Raw genomic sequence first — 16,705 nt, 5'->3', positions numbered from 1 at the left:
ACGTTGCAATCTGATATTTTTGAGATATTTCAACGCACATTAAGATTTTATAATGTGAAGAATGAGAGCACGAAGCAAGTTCAAGCCACATTGGATCATACTGCGTCATATTCCTTCCGTCCATAAAAAATACTCGTTTCATTGGTGACGACACGTGTTTTAGTGGAAAATTTATAAAGTAGAAAAAAAAAGATAAAATGAATAAAGTACGAGAAAGAAAAATAAATGAAGATATGTTTCCTGCATAATGAAACATCACTGCACTGTCTGCACTTCTTCAGCAGATTTCATGTCTTCCACTATTTTCTTTCAACTAGAAGCCCTTTTAAAGGTCATTCCCAATTTTGCCAAATGTAGTAAAAGATATCAACACTTTTACTTAATTTAAGCACAGTATTGGCTTGTGTCTTATACTCTTATGAGTATGTACACCAAAGGAAATTCAACTGCTCCAAATATATAAATTTAAAAAGATCTTCAATGAACACATGGAGTTAGAATCATTAAGAACATTCTCTACCCCTAAACTAATATGTGTATGTATATATACAGATCGAAATTTAGTTCAACTAAGAGGTAAGCTGTCCCTACAATTCTTCATCCGCATTCTATTATGTCCAGCTTGCTAACAGTGTGCTTGAGTAAGTCTTACATGTCACCTGGCAACCAAGTCTGTTTTAGCAACTTTTCATCCTCACTGCAACAACAGCAGGCGACTCTGCCCATACCAATCTCTTGGAATGAATGGTTGCTGCTCAGCCTGACTCTTTGTTCTTTGTTACCAAATCATAGTTAATCGAGGCTAGCTGCGACAAGTTCTGATGAAGAAGACACAAAGTTATATGAGGGCACAAGGAAACCTAATGCATGCAACAGAAACACAGGATAAAGTTGATCTATCATGTTGTAATTGCTAAGATGAGTCCCACCTTAAACGAAAAATTGCTGAAAGAGTACTTCATTTCAAGAGCCGGAGCACCAAAATCAGCTAAATTTCCACATTCATCTCCCTGAACAAGACAATGTTAAAGCGTCATTGAAGTCAGAGGTGATCCCTTAAATCATTTCAGTAAAAACTAACATCTTCATCCTGTAGATATGAGCTGCTGCTGCGGGATCCACTGCCCGTGTCTGTCATGTCATCACAATCACTACCTCCATTAGCCGCATTTTCCTCTTCCAGATTCCATATATAACGACTCATAAAATAACTTGTGTCGTGTAAATCAGCCGAAGGTATAAATGCAGCCTGCATCACGATTCAAGTCAAGAAAAATCGGAAAATGGTCTTAAGTAGTGCTAGTGCTGTGGGGAAGGGGGTTAAGAAAGCAATACCTTCTGCCTTGCAAGAGTGCCCCAATTAATATCCTTAAAAAAGGAATGCCGCTTAACCTGACAATGAAAGAGTAACACATCAAATTTCCATCTTCATTATGATAAATTTCAACCGATTAACTTACTAAATACCTCTGCAGCTCCAGTTGAACCTAGTCTCTGAACAGGGTTTTCTATCAACAATCTGAAAAGGAGCATAAAAGACTACATAATTTACAAGTAAAAGGCCAAACTACAATCAATGTATCTATTATTTTAATGAAACTGAACACACAAAAATGAAGTACTCCATGTATCAAATGTCGAAATAGAACTTACTTGTTAAGAAGATCATAAGCTTCAAAACTCAACTCTTCTGGCACCTTAGGCCACGTGATGTCCCTATTTATGATATTGTTGAAAATTTGCTGCATCAGATGGAAGACCTATCAATAATGCCACTGATCTACAAGTCCTCAATAAGTTAAAGTGAACTCGCCTATCAAATATTTCAATGGCAAGTTGGCAACATGGCATGACCATCTACTCAATATGAAAAATACCATTGAGTTCTAGTTTGATAGTTGGAAAATGATCATGATAAGTCGTAGACATAATAGTATAAAAGTAGGTTTCAACAAAATCAAATAAGGTAGTACAACTTAATACACTATGCCAGTCAATCCCCAGTTTGATATGCATGCGCAGTGCGGACAAATTGTTGAGAACCAAAAGGTAAATGAATGATATTTTATTCTCACGATGTCGAGCTTGCAGCTAGAGAGCATTCATCAAGCTTGCCGAGATTATAGATGCAAAAGCTTAGGCATCAGCAAGAAGAGATGTAAAATATATGTGTGCCTGAATTAACTACAGATGATCAGCAGTTCCAAATATAACAGACAGATAGCATACCTGTGGATGTTCTGCATTAAAAGGTGGAAGACCTACTAGGAGCTCAAAGAGGATGACTCCCACAGACCACCAATCAGCTGTTGCACCTGAAAGGTGCATGACAGAAAAATGAAATACAAGAATGTAGTTAGGAATGAGGTCATTATAAAAAATGTTTAGAACTCAAACCATGTCCCATGCCCAGAAGTATCTCTGGTGCCAAATAGTCAGGAGTGCCAACAACTGAATGTTTTTTCCTCTGTTCTCTTTTCTGTGATGAGTGTGCTGCATTTTTGGGTTTATCATCTCCAAGAAAAGCAGAAGGTCCAGATAAGTCCTCAGTGCTATTAATGAGACCAACTTTGGATAGCCCAAAATCTGTCAACTGTGATAGTAGGAAACAAATTTAAGAATGGCATGCTACAAATGCATAACATAGGTATATCCATTGAAATGCAAACTCAACTTCATGAATGCTTCAGGAATAATAGGATTATGAACAAGTTTGCTCATCTACATAGATTACTCTCATGCTAAGTCACCTTAATCCACCCAACAAATGTTTTCACCATCATGAGCCAAAACCTAAAATATTATTTTTAATAACAAAAGTACTTCATGAATTATGGGTAAATTAACTGTTACATCTCCATATCCAGTTATGCATGACTGCAAAGAACACAGATTATAGTTTGTTATGCTGAACTTCCCCACTTAGCATCTTTAAGAAAAAGAATAAAACTATTCTTCTCTATAGTTTCAATCTATTTCTTTTACACAGCTCATGCAAACAAAAGGTGATGGTTTCGTTGCATGAAGTGAAAACACTCAACAGAAACAACCCTCATCATTGAGAGAAGCTTGTGGAAATTAAATATGCACACATTAGAAAGGCATTCCTCAAATCTATGCTTATGTCAAAAGAAAGACGAGTCATTTATATCCATCATATCTTCTCCTTTGCTATTTTCTTTTTGAGAGTATCAATTTTCACCCAAAAACCTGACATCGAACTTCAGAGATCAGCATCTCATGCGTACTATGTGTGCAAATACACTTAAATATTGACCTTGATGTGACCATCGGGACCTATCAAGAGGTTATCTGGCTTCAAATCTCTATGAATAACATTTAAGGAGTGCAGATACTCCAAAGCAAGCACCTGAAAGTTTCAATTGCAGAGATGTCAATTTATTAAGTTAACATCAGTCATACATGAATCCATGAGATAAGATAGAAGTAACTGAGATTCTTACTACTTCTGCTATATATACTCGTGCAATATCTTCCTCCAAGCAACCTAGATTTCTTAGCAAGGAGAAAAGATCTCCTCCATTTAAGTACTCCATCACAAGATAAAGATTTTCCCTACATGTGAAAGAATAGAAAAATCGGACCTGTTCATTGTTAGATTATACTATATTAGTAAGTTTTTCAGAATACTATTAATCTAAGAAATAAGGCACAATCTTGAAACTTCAAACTGCTCACCACAAAAGGATTGCGAACGGATATTAAAATATCCCTTTCAGCTAATATACTTTCCACTGCATTTTTGCGGATCATGTCAGCCTTCTTCAAAACCTGTAAGATAATGTTAAAACTTAAAACTAGAGTTTTTCAGAAGGAAACTAGATAGGAAAATTTAAGAAACTGTTCTACAAGACTACAACCCTGGCCATTTGACATTTTCTTGCATGGAATCTGACCTTTATTGCAAATAAGTCACCAGTTGCCCTTTTTCTTGCCAGAAAAACTCTTCCAAAAGCACCTCTGCTTATAGGTTTAATTATTTCAAAATCCTCAATGGATGTTCGATCCTTGGTGCATGGATTAATTGGGCTTGCACGTAAACTACGTGATGTCTCTTCTTCTGTTGAGCTATCCTCATCTGCCATAGTATTTTGTAGGAATGCCTTTTCATCATCAATCTGCCCACATAGGGATACATATTTCTCCCTGAAGAGTTCACAATCAGCCAAATGGAGGCATCATTGAAATAATTAAAAGATCTGAAAAAATTAAATAAATCTGGCGTGCACATATCTAAGTTTTCATTTACTCTTCTTAGAGTTAGATTTCTTTTGAATGCTATAGCCTTAAGCCCCTCTGCTAGTAGTAAAACATAAAGATTATATGCAAGCATTTTCAGTATATACCTATGCATGGAAAGGTGTCTTCGTTTTTTTCATATGTTCTTTTAAATGAAGATAGGTTTACATGTTTTTAAGTAATCAGCAACCTTGATAGTTGGTGTGGAAGGTTCATATGCTACACTTGATTATAACTTAGTATTAACTTTTATAAAGTAGATGACTTCTTTCTTTCTAGCTCCAAGTTTGACCAAGCTACATTTCATAGCCAGAATGCAGATTACTAAAGTTAAAAGTTATTTCTATATAACCGCGTGTCAAGGCGCTTATAGTTAATGGTCCTAAACATGCTAGACAAGATGGGATCTATGCCACATGAATAGCAAAGCTCTTAGAATTTAGAGTGTTAGACCAAAAAATTTTCAGATTCATGCATATACGATAAGACATGAATAAGCTCCATGATTAGAAATAGTAACTCACTGTATTAGTTTCTCAATGCGCCTCCCAAATGTCTCAACAATAAGTGCATCCACTTTCCTATCATGGATGACATATTTGAGGTCATCCAATTTGTCAAGCATGAACTCCAATGTACTGTAGTCAGTCTTGTTAACATTTACTACAGATCTAGCAAGATCCAGCAGCTTACGTATCTGTCATACAAGTTGATGGTGCAATAAGTTATTCCAAAAATATGAATCCTGAAAATCTATTGCATGCATAAGTTCTTCTCTAATCTGTTCCTGGCGAGAGGCTTCATAATTGGATTAGATAATTAAATTAAAAACCAAAGTCTCATAGAAAGTGGGTGAAAACAGTGGCAATGTGGCATGCATTCTTAAATGCTTTGGTTGAGCAAGGGCGCTGTGAGAATGCAATAAGATTGAGTTTCAAAAATAAAATGTCTGTTAGTTAAAGCTCTATTATTAAATGTTATTCTTCTAATATTCTCGGGCAAAGCTCAACAATGAGCATAGTTCAAGAAAAAATTGGGTATCGCAGACAATTATGAAGAGGAACTCTTACATTCTCATCGACAAAAACTAACTCTGCAGGCTAAGTTTAGATAAAAAGCCGAAAAGTAACGACTTCATTTAGGAGATTCTAGTGATGGATCTCCATGGTCGCATAGAGTGAGTATGTTATAAAGCAGTACCATATACATCAAGAATATGATGGGGATATGTAGCAGAATTTTTCTAGCATGTTGCAGAGAATGCATAAAGTATCATAAATTTCACCTGCTGATAACTCTCTAGTTCAGATATTGTTCTACGCCCACTGAGAAGAACCTCAATCTGAGTCATTCTGGGAGTTACTAAAGGTGAACGAGGGGTTAAGCTCCCAGCGGATAATGCTTTCTTGCTTTGATCTGGTGTTAGTGGTCGTGCATCACATGACATGTTTGGTGAAATGTTAAGATCATCCACAGTAAAAGAGCTTTCAGCCACATTAAGGTAATCCATCATGTCATCAGGACAGTGGCAAGACACTCTGTTCACTTTTGGTGACAAACCATCCAAGTCTTCTTGTGAACATGATGCAGACTCTCTCAAAATTTCAGGACTTCCAAATCCTTTTGGAGTCCACGACTCGAGAACTTTTTCAAGAGTTTCAGAAACTCTTTCAAGACGTTCATTTGCTGTTAAACCCTTTAAGTCACATCTATCAGCAATAGTGCAAATTCTTGAGTGCTGCTCAACATGGACAGTAGGTATTTCAACTTCACATATTCGACAGATCAGAGAATCCTCATATGCCATCTGGTGTTGGTCCCAAACTCCCCAACCCACTCCTTGTGATTTCAAGGTTTCTGCAGCTTGTTCTACCTGAGGGACTACTGCAGTTTCTGTAGTTTTAAGATCGTTTGTTTCCTTTATAGGTTGCAATACTTCTGGGTTATCCTTGCTAGGAGACTCACCGCGTCCTCTCCTATTCTTTTCAGCAATAGATGGAAGTTTTTTCCAGGATGCCATCCTAAAGCTTCCTGGAGATGAAACAACACTCTTTGCAGTGCTAACTTCTTCAGTTGCATTGTTTAGATTGGGTTGTTTCTGTCCTATCACCTTATAACATTGCTTCTCTAGACTTCCCTTGATACCCGTTGATGACGCACGAAGGCGCTCGGGGTATACACCAAGGTCACTGAGCTGGTGTGTGGTTACATAATCGTCATCATAACCAATTTCTTTTTGGAAATGAACAAGCCGAGTGCAACGAGAAAGGATAAATAAGAGGCGTGTATGCACTTGCTTCAGTGTACCTGTAGGTAACTCTTGACGCCGATCATCCAAAATCTGTACAATGCCCTCGCACTTTATCCAAAACTCATCAGGCGGCATCTTTGAACATTGCCTGGCTATAACAAGCAAATCTTCGAAACATTTGCAATCCGGATGAGATCGTGAAGTCTTCTCAAGTACACCAACCAAATCTCCAGCAAAAATGCCCAAGTCAGCATCAACTTCAACTTTCAATTTGTCAAATTTTACTCGTATCATTACCATGATTTCCTGGTACAAGTTAAGTTAATCCATCCAAGTCAGATGAATTATTCAAAATGAGCCAGTGAGGATGAAAGAGATGAAACTATGTTCTCACAAGCAGAAAGATGAGGCTACATGTGAACTTAACATACTTCCATGCGACCGATGGTGCGAGATTTCCAAAATGGAAGTGGTCGGACACCTTTGGAGTCAAGCTCATGTGAGAAGCTCTTAATGTCTGGTGCTCTTTTCTTACGGCCGCTAGTTAATCGCAGAATCGCCTGGAAACGTGGAGACTGCATCTCCTTGGAAAAAGCTGCATGATAACCCTACAATCAAAAAATCAATAAATACTTTAAATAATATGAACAAGAATTGAACTAAAGCCAAAAAAAATGTGGAAACCGATACCTCTAGCCCGGATCTTCTAGGGGATAGGACTTTTAGTGATTTTGAATGACTCCAATGAACCCTTTTGCCTACAATGGGAAGCTACATTAGGAATGATAACACTCAACCTGTTATATTTCAACATAAATTCGAACTTAAACAGCACATAGTGAAGGAACTATAAAGTAAAGTTCACAATTCATAAACATGAGCCTCAATGTTCAATTCTAATTTCTAATGGCGTGGATCAAAATGTTACCAATATCTGTTCACCTCTATTTTCAATCCTAAAGCTAAAATTATGCACATTTCTCACAATTACATATACAGATGCAGGGGAATCCAAAAAACTGACCTCGCTCCATAGAAGTAGCGGCCGATTGTTGAGCGTCACCGGATAGATTTGGCCTGGGGTCGTCGACATCATTCCCTGGGCCCTCCAAATCCTCGAAATTCTGAGGCGCGCCGAGGGCAATAACCTGATCGAGAGGCAGAGGCGCGGAGCGTGTCCTGATCTGATTGAGGCCTAGCATGGAGGGGCCAATTAGGTTGGAATCGGCGGCATCCGCGTCGTTAACGGCCCCAAAATCAAAACCCTCGTCTCCATCGCCAAAGGTTTTCTGCCTGGAGGGAATCGGAGGGATTTTCCTCAGCTTGGAAATGGACGGCGTCCGCAACGGCGGGGGCGGATTGTCGGAGTCGCTGGGGGGCGTCGACATGTGCACAGATTAGGATGTGGATTGCATCGGTATATTAGAGAGAAGGAGTTATGGGTTGGGATAATGGCGGATTGGGAGCTCGGGATTTTCGCGGGAAAGAGGGGAAGACATCTACGTGCGTTCAAATCAGTTATATTTCTATAAAAAGCTACGCGTACAATATCTCTTCTTCAGATTTCACGTTAATAAACAAATAATACTCCCACAAGATGCTGCATGACTACTCATCCACAAATTTCGGTTTAAAATAATTTTTGGAATTTTGATAGTAACGCCTAAATTTTATTATGGTTACAATGTAGTCCAAAGTCTAGACTATAATCCGGAAATTTATAATCTCAACTATGAGTCACGTAAACTAGGCAGTATAAAGAAATTGTATATTTGGTACTACTAGTACTTACGATATGTCAAAATTCCTACTTACTCACAAATCGTGTAACAGTTCATCCAAATTGCCAAATTAACTGAACCACAGCTTGATTCCAACGGCCTTGTGCATAAATTCAAAGCGTTGGCACCACGCGGTGGTGGTAGCGGACAGTTGGTAGTAGAGATGGCGATAGCAGCCTGCGTCCAACTAGGATACTTGCAGCTTGCATTCGACCCATGTTATAATCGATGCGAATGAACACCAATAATAGTAATAATGTCCGATCGATGGATAGAGGTGAAGAGGGAGGTCTGAAATACGTATCCACGCCGTCCCAGATAGTGGTGATGAGTCATGTACTCGGAAGGTCGTTGTCCATGTGACCACGTCCGTACATGCAAATTACATCCAACAAGAGTCCATTGCCCCTGAAGAACCGCATACTGATATGCCTCTTCCAAAGCCACCTTAGCCACGAAAAGCCTCCCCCATGTCGACTACTTTCACCCCCTAGATCTCACATCTGACGTAGCTTCGCACATAGGACCGTATACTCAATACTTCTACCAGCAAATCAACAACAATCGAGAACTTCATGTTTTCCACAAGAGACTTATCATCAGAAACAGGCTGAACCTATCCATCACACCATCACCCGGTGTAATATTCATGTTGTCATCTAACATCTTGACCAATGTCCTCGATGGCGCCCTCAATAGTCCGTCAAAAGATGGTCACGCTCTTTGTGCCTCACCTTCTTTGTTGACTTAAATTCTTCGATCTCCGGTGATGACAGCGTGATCTCACCACGTTAAGGTTCACATGTTTTCAATATGTCAAAGCTGATTAGCATCGCACTTTCTTTTTCCTGTGTTATTTTTGGTTATGTAGATCTTGATTGAGAGATGTTATGTTTTCTGTATTCATGCTTTAAAGCATAATAAAATGCTTTTCTGTGTTACATAGTATTATTCTTCTTTTTACGCGTGAAACAACGATTTTATTTAATACTACTATTAAAGTTGTGGTTTATTCAATTTCTCAAAACAATGTCAGTTTTACTTCTTTTAATTAATTTTTTCAAAACAATTTTCCGTGTACTAAGATGAATCTGTAAATGATCTTTTAATTCTACTGTTTTGAGGCAACAGGAGACACTTGATGTTCAAGCGCCGCCACCCATTCAGTGATGATCGAGTTCACTTCACTTGGCAGCTCATCGTGAGGGCAGTGTCCTGGCAATTTAGAACCACTAAAATGAATAAACATCCTATAAAATGTCGAACGATGCAAAACATAAAAACGCAACGCTGTAAAATTACCAGCATCTATTTCTTTAATGGCAACCCCTTTGCAGTGCTCTCTAACCATGGCTAACATCGACCTTGAATCAGATAGTGGATCCTTCATTCCCTAACAAAACGAGGAATCACTTGTTTTCAGAATGAGAACAGTAATTACAAAATTAGAGGTCCCTTGGAGATTTCAAATAAGATCAGCACCTGTACTATAAGTGTCCTATTCTCGAATCCCTCCAACAGATAATTCAGAGGAAGTGAAAGATCGAAGCTGAAGATGCTTTCTAGGACATATATCACACCGGGATCATGTGACTGCAAAATAATGTTAAGGTCTTGCATGTATATAACTAATAGCATTGTTAACAAGAAAAGAAAAGAGGAATCTGAAGAGGTTTTCTATAGGATACAGCTCTAGTCATCTCGTTTATAAGCCAATCATCAGCCCTTCTCGCTTCCTGCATGACATGATTTTAGCAATCAATACTAGGACAATAAAACAGGGAGGGAGCAAACTAAGGCAGCCCTTACTGTTGGATAGAAGCTTCGTAGTATGTTCTTGATATTAAACCTCAAGTACAACAAAAGGAGCCTAGCACCCAACCACGCTGCTCCTGAAGTTCGCCTATCCTGTAATACTTCTCAATTACACGGGTAGAAGAAGATAGGCATAATAATACGAAAGAAAGATAGAAAGTAGCCTAGAAGTTATCTATTAAGGAGGCATTATATGATGGATTGATTAAATAATTCAAGTTAAATGACTGTTTACTCTGATATATTGATGAAGTTTGAGCTTGTTTGACCATCTTATTCTTCAAATAGTCAATTCTATGTTTACTCGATCTATCCTATCACTAAAAGTCTAAAAGTAAACACGCCTCGAGTGAGAGAATGAATTGATATAATAGTCCAACCTAATCCACTATATACTTTGATGCATTGATTAGTTTTGGGCTTGCTTGACCATCTTATCCTTCAAATACCCAATCCTATATTTTATCACTTAATTAACTCCCCTTCATAGTTTATTTGCCTCTCAGCAACTAAGATCGAAAACATAAATTCATAATGGGGCATGTATAGAAGCATAATATTTTTATATTAGGCTCCTTAACAAGCAATATCTACAATCATAACATATATTCTACATGCAGAGAAATTATCTACTGCAGGGAAATAACAAGTATTCACAAGTTCCAGAGTTGCTTACAGCTGAATAACCCAAAGGGAGATACCCAGGGATAATATTCCCAGCAGTATTCATAAGGACAACAGACTTGGCTAACAAAGGCCAAAGACCAGCGACTACAGAAACAGCATATCCTGAAATAAAGTGACTGTCAGTTAACAATTACTCCTACATGGACTAAATTGAAAGGCTTGCACTTCTCCATCACTTCATTGACAGGGAGCATTAACATGAATTTTCTTTATCCTTGTTTTAAATTTCATTTTATTTCTTTAAAAATTTATTGGTGCTGCAGCTGCCATTTTGTTGATTTCACTCTTGTTACTTTTTACAATTAGTGTATCAAGTGTGTGACTTTCCCCCTCTTCTTTTTTTTCTTAATCTTTCTTTTGATCATTTCCACTGGTATGATCAGCCAGCTTAAAAAGGCAGCTGTTGGAGGACATACCACCAATTGAATTCCCAACAAGATGCACTGGCTCTCTAACAACCTCAATTATGAAGTCCCGAAGCAGTTCAGCCCACATGAGTTCAGTGTAAATGATGTTCGGTTTTTCTGATTTACCAAATCCCAGTAGTGTGATTGCCCAAACCCTGTTTCCATCTTCAGCTATGGGATACAAATTATCCCTGTAATGCTCCATAAAAGCACCAAAACCATGAACAAGAAGAACGGCCGGACCTTCACAACCAGCAACAGTATACTGAAAAAGTGCAGTCAATTCTTATTGGTAAATGATAACGTTAATGAAAAGCATACACTAGTTCAACATAAATTCTGGATACACAGATACTTACTTGGATTAGATAGTTATTCCATCTCCATATCCGAATTGGGAAAATGTCTGCATCATTTTTGTAGCCTTTCAGAGTCAAAAGCCAATACCACTACCAAAGGAACAGTTCATGTCAGAATGTTTGCATGACTACCAGATTTCATACCAAGGAAGATTGGGTCAATATTTTATGACAGTACAATCTAACTATAATTAATACTCCTGTCCGGGATTAAAGTTCTCACTTTGACTCGCACGAGCTTTTAGAAATGTAAAGTAAAGTGTGTGGAAGAAGTTTGTGGAATGTGGATCCTACTTATATACATATTCCTAGTTTTATAATAAAATGTGAGTGGAATGAGATAGTGGACGGGGTCCATTTATCAAAAATAGTAAATGTAAAATAGGATATTTAATGGTGGACATCCCAAAATGGCAATATGGGACATTCAATGGTGGACGGAGGGAGTAGGATTTAATCAAATAGTTTATGTAAGATATATCCTTGTAATCATGGACAGCAATATATCTACAATTCTAATCTTTCTTGGTTAGAGCCCAATAGTTGTACCCAAAACACCAGGTTGAAAGATATAGAAGAAAAATCAGGGTCAATAATCAACATGCTATTTAAGGTAACAAGAATTATATACGTATTTTGTAAGGAGAAACTCAGTTAACCTAACTATTATAGTTCCTCTGTCGTCAGGAAACCATTGATGATTCAACCTTTCAAGGTTAAATTATCTACAGCTTTTACAATGTAATAGAAGTGGATGAAAATAACATAAAAAATCTTTTTAGCTTATAGTCTTCTACTATTATTTAAAATAAGTGCTTGAGGCCTTGAGCTCACAATCAATGGAAAAATAAATCAATCTCACTTCTCAAAATGAATTTTGAGCATTATTACCTCTGTGGAAGACACTGTATTTATTGCTGCAGCCACTGTAGCTGTGGAGTAACCAAATGGTGACAAAAATCCACCATTCCGTTCTTTCTCATACTTGATAGCTTCAAAATACACTCTTCTTCTGGAAACAGTTCCAAGAAGAAGGGAAGAACCAAAAAGGGCTTGAAATGAAGCTCCTTCACGTTTTTCAGCTAAACGTAGCTTTGCATGTACCCTGCAAAAAAAAAATGGCGGAACGCATAAGCTGTCATGGTCTAACTTAGTAGTGAACTTTCTGGATTCTACAATAGTTGGTTTTAGGAAAGCCCAATGCATGGAGTTATGCAGCAATATATTCTGTGTACAAAACTGTGCCCAGTTATAAACTGGATCATCATGAAACAGCTCACAACAATTTTAACCCATTCAACTCAAGGATGTATGCAACAATAACTTAGCTTACTAAGTCAGCTATATCATTGATCAGACCAAAAGAACACCATAGCACATCATTCGAAATTGCTGAATATGCTGGATTACTAAAGAAAATTGGATTTATATATCTTGCAAGTGAAGAAAACCTTAATATTTGTAAACCTTTGACGTCCTACTAAAAAGGTATTCTGGGTCTGTCTGAAAAGGTATTGTCTCTCTCCAGCTTACTAGATGACAATATCATGAACCAAATGAATGGATTACACAAAAACAATGAAGAAATATGTGATGTTATCAAGCAACAATGGTTCTTCAAATATTAGCTTTGACAAAGAAGCTCAAAGAAATATAAACATAGCAATGAGGGAGTTTAAAGAAAGAGAAGGCCACAAAGAAATATGAACGTAGCGATTTATGAGACCTACTCCTGATATTCATCTCGGGAAGTTCCTTCCAGGTATCTCAAATATGCGGCCAAAGCATTCAATACAAGATCAGAACCACCTCCAGCAAAGTTCCCTTGGCTTGTTACAAATGCCGATCTTTCTGGTTTCTTTCTTTGGAAAGTCTCACTAACAGATTGTTTATCATCTTTTTCTTCCCTATCTGCTGACTTCAAGTCAACTTTTCCTCTTTGCTTCTTTCTTTGCAGCATATTTTCAGCAGATAATTTTTTGATTGAAGTCCATTCATTTTTTGATTGATATTCTTTCAGATCGATCATGGTGGGAAAAATACCTAAACCATTCATAGACATTGTGCTCCACATCTCAACAGATAGTAAAATTTATAAACAATTACGAAAGGGGACAAAGGAACAATACATGAATCTCTCACCCCAGGACAAATCTGTCAAAGTAGCAGGCAAAATTGGGGGCTCAAGACCAGGTAAAACAGATATCCTATGCTTTTGGAAGTCATGAAACGATGATGGCAGGTCGTTTGAACTCTAAAAAAAACATCACAGATATATATATGTGATTATCCACATAATGATGCAACCACAATGACAATAATATTGGCCATTCAGAGTCATATTAGTGTGTGCTATTCTAGGGGATACATAAACACTGTGTCAACGGAGGATACTATAGTACGATGACGAGTAAATATAGTAGTTACAAAAATAGTGAATTCAAAATCTAAATTGAATTAAAAAATACCGCTAACCTGAACATCATAAAATGGAGTTCTCCACATCACAATCGTAGGATTACCTCCCTTGATAGATAAAGTAGATAGTGATTCCTTCACATTTTCTACCATTACACGTAGCTCATACTCCACCTCTTCTTCTACAAAAATACCGCTAGCCTGGACCTGTTATAATCTCAGTGTGAACATAACATATACTCCTACTAAGTAGAATTGCTCTCGAAATTCTCTCATCAGTCCTCGACAGCTACATGTTATCATACTAGAACGAGCAAACTAAACGAATTTAACAACCTCATTGACCAATTTTGTTATGACATCTTCGGCAGTTCCAAACCTGATCATCAGATTGGACCCCCTATCCTTTAGCAATCTCCTCAAGTCCTCCAAAGCAAAGAGGAGAAGTTCTAGCATTTCATCAGAGAATCCTGCATATGAAGTTTTTGCAGATTGAGTTGAAGTTGTAACAAGCTACAAACCAATCACACACCTTAACCATATTATTCAAGTAAATAGAGCCACATTATTGGGATCCAAAGCACTCAACATTTTAGCCATGTAAAGCGACTATATGCTTCAAAATAAATGAGAAAAGCAAGCAACTAATTGCACTATATGCTTCAAAATAAAATTGGAAACGAATACAGAAGGTCCAATAAAATTAAGAAATAAATGAACAGAAGTTTGAAGCGTGTTTAGTCGAGCAGTAGCTTACGTGAGAGAATACGGGGATCAAATACGTAAAGTGGAACAAGAGTTGGATGCTTGGAAGCGGCGATGAGGCCAGGGTGGTCTTCGATGCGAAGGTCGTGCTTGTACCAAAGGATGGCGGCACCGTTGATGGCGGATTGCACCCTCACAGAGCATCGGAGCGGAGGTTTGGGTCCCCAAAAAGCTCGTTTTGGGGGTAGTGAAAGTGAGAAAAGAGGGGGGTGAAAGAGAAGCACCATGAGATGGGGGAGAAAAAGTGGAGGTAGTTTTGGAGGCGAAATCCATCAAAGGATTTGTTGAGGGCATATAGTGTGCAGTTGTGTGATAGAGAAGCGCGGTGTGCAAACTACATTTGTTTGATGTGTGAAGGAGATTGTGGTGGAGAAATGAAGCTTAGATTTTTTCATTTTTGATTGGGTGTAGTGTGTGTGAGAGATCCCCGGTCATATTTTCGGTATGTATGAAATCCGAAATCCGAAATCCAAATCAATTTCAATTTACAGAATTAAGTACTAATTCATTTGAAATCTCATGTTCAGGTTTAACAAAGACTCCACTCTTCCGGTACTACAAGTACTAGTTGTCTAATTCAATTGGCTTGTGAAGGTTAACTCTATTCTTTTGCTCTTGCTGCTTCAGGTTTATATTTTTGGAATTCCAATATATTTGTGTATTTAATACCCCTTCTGTTTAATTTGGGTTTATCTTCAGCTTAATTTCTCTAAATAGCAGTTTATCTTCAACTTAATAGCTCTAATCTTGTTATGTATTGCGGTTTTTTGTTATTGTGATCTTCTCCCAAGCTTGCATTTATTTTTTGCAACTTAATAGAGACTGTCTCTAGAAATGTCATTACAACTAAATTTAGAAAATATAATTGGAAATTTTTAGCCCGATAGCTTGCAATATGAGTAAAGCTGACTCAAAATCTAATGGGCTAACCCGGTGGATTAGACCTAGGTACAACTACTACGGTTTATTATTGACATCTAATTCCACACTTTATTTATAATTTTTATAATATAAATAACTAAAAAAATTATAATTTAAAAATAAATATATATATATATATATATATATATATTAAAATTTTATTAATACTCTCTCTTTTCCTAATAGTTGAGTCATTTTTTTATTTTTGGGAAGTTGAGTAATAATGAACATTTTTTCTCACTCTTACTTTACTCTCTCTTATTTTATTCTTTCTACTTTATTTACTTTCTACTCTATTTTCTCTACTTTTTTCTATATTACTTTTTTATCTATTTACTTAACACATTAAACATCCATCTTCAAATTCCGTGCCGAAAATTCTGCCTCAACTATGAGGGAACGGAAGGAGTACAATAATAGATCGATAAATTAGGAAATTCAAGTTCACTTTAAAATTCCATTCCCTCCATGTTCTTAAAATAGAAATTCTTTTCTTTTTCGTCTGTTTCCTAAAAATAGAAAATTTTCATTTTATGAAATGGATCTCACAATTCATTAACACTAATTTCACTAATTTTTCGCTTCACCTCTCTTATTTTATCCATTTTTTTCTCTTCCTCCTTCCATTTCCAAAGTTTTTAGTTATAGGAAACAAAGGGAGTAGTATATTTTAATTTCTAAACACGGAGTACTACTTTAAATTCAAATTCTCAAAATATATTTATAAATCTTAAATTAGCATTCAATCATATTTGAGTTGAAATATAAATCTCAAAATTAGTATAATTAAATGTTTTATATATTCATAATTATAACTACTTTTCATCATTATGCGTTGGATTAATCACATATTAATTTTATCGGTAGTAGCCCAATTAGTGCGAAACCCAAGCTTTGAGGGTTAGGATAGAATATTTATGACCGATTAAAATACAATCCAATTAGCCCCACCCGATTAACCTACAACCCGAGTAGAATATTGGCTCGGAATCCGCTGGATTGACCCGATTAACATTCCTAATTATCTCATATTGATATCCA

The 16,705-nt window shown here is 37.0% G+C and overlaps 2 protein-coding genes across 5 annotated transcripts; both read right to left on the bottom strand.

Annotated features, from left to right (window-relative positions):
- Nucleotides 1–460: 460 nt before the first annotated feature.
- Nucleotides 461–9,147, bottom strand: IRE (AGC (cAMP-dependent, cGMP-dependent and protein kinase C) kinase family protein). Of its 3 annotated transcripts, XM_089058172.1 has the most exons (18): nucleotides 8,327–9,147; nucleotides 7,536–7,882; nucleotides 7,202–7,269; nucleotides 6,943–7,119; nucleotides 5,546–6,817; nucleotides 4,785–4,957; nucleotides 3,918–4,167; nucleotides 3,700–3,792; nucleotides 3,465–3,605; nucleotides 3,278–3,370; nucleotides 2,398–2,593; nucleotides 2,230–2,315; nucleotides 1,654–1,742; nucleotides 1,468–1,519; nucleotides 1,336–1,392; nucleotides 1,082–1,249; nucleotides 930–1,010; nucleotides 461–818 (listed from the first exon to the last, which is right to left on the bottom strand). In XM_089058172.1, exons 1-18 carry the CDS (start codon nucleotides 8,347–8,349, stop codon nucleotides 756–758), a joined length of 3,429 nt encoding a protein of 1,142 aa, XP_088914298.1. In that variant the 5' UTR covers nucleotides 8,350–9,147; the 3' UTR covers nucleotides 461–755. The 3 variants fall into 3 exon arrangements, with proteins under 3 accessions (XP_088914298.1, XP_047940245.2, XP_088914299.1); XM_048084288.2 differs by having other exon boundaries at nucleotides 7,536–9,147; XM_089058173.1 differs by lacking the exons at nucleotides 7,536–7,882; nucleotides 8,327–9,147 and having other exon boundaries at nucleotides 6,906–7,119; nucleotides 7,202–7,268.
- A 136-nt stretch (nucleotides 9,148–9,283) lies between these two features.
- LOC125190209 (DNA photolyase) lies at nucleotides 9,284–15,111 on the bottom strand. 2 transcript variants are annotated; one of them, XM_048087433.2, is made up of 14 exons: nucleotides 14,736–15,111; nucleotides 14,315–14,448; nucleotides 14,036–14,185; nucleotides 13,703–13,814; nucleotides 13,291–13,603; nucleotides 12,452–12,665; nucleotides 11,561–11,650; nucleotides 11,211–11,466; nucleotides 10,784–10,896; nucleotides 10,102–10,200; nucleotides 9,981–10,028; nucleotides 9,775–9,885; nucleotides 9,595–9,685; nucleotides 9,284–9,507 (listed from the first exon to the last, which is right to left on the bottom strand). In XM_048087433.2, exons 1-14 carry the CDS (start codon nucleotides 14,968–14,970, stop codon nucleotides 9,404–9,406), a joined length of 2,070 nt encoding a protein of 689 aa, XP_047943390.1. In that variant the 5' UTR covers nucleotides 14,971–15,111; the 3' UTR covers nucleotides 9,284–9,403. The 2 variants fall into 2 exon arrangements, with proteins under 2 accessions (XP_047943390.1, XP_088914300.1); XM_089058174.1 differs by having other exon boundaries at nucleotides 14,358–14,448; nucleotides 14,736–14,769.
- Between the last annotated feature and the right edge of the window lie 1,594 nt (nucleotides 15,112–16,705).

Source organism: Salvia hispanica, chromosome 5 (assembly GCF_029641045.1).
Source record: "Salvia hispanica isolate PSC_SH4W2 chromosome 5, Shi_PSC_v1, whole genome shotgun sequence".
Taxonomy (NCBI): Eukaryota; Viridiplantae; Streptophyta; class Magnoliopsida; order Lamiales; family Lamiaceae; genus Salvia; species Salvia hispanica.
The sequence above is the reverse complement of the archived record's forward strand: the minus strand, read 5'-3'. Positions and strand labels throughout refer to the sequence as shown.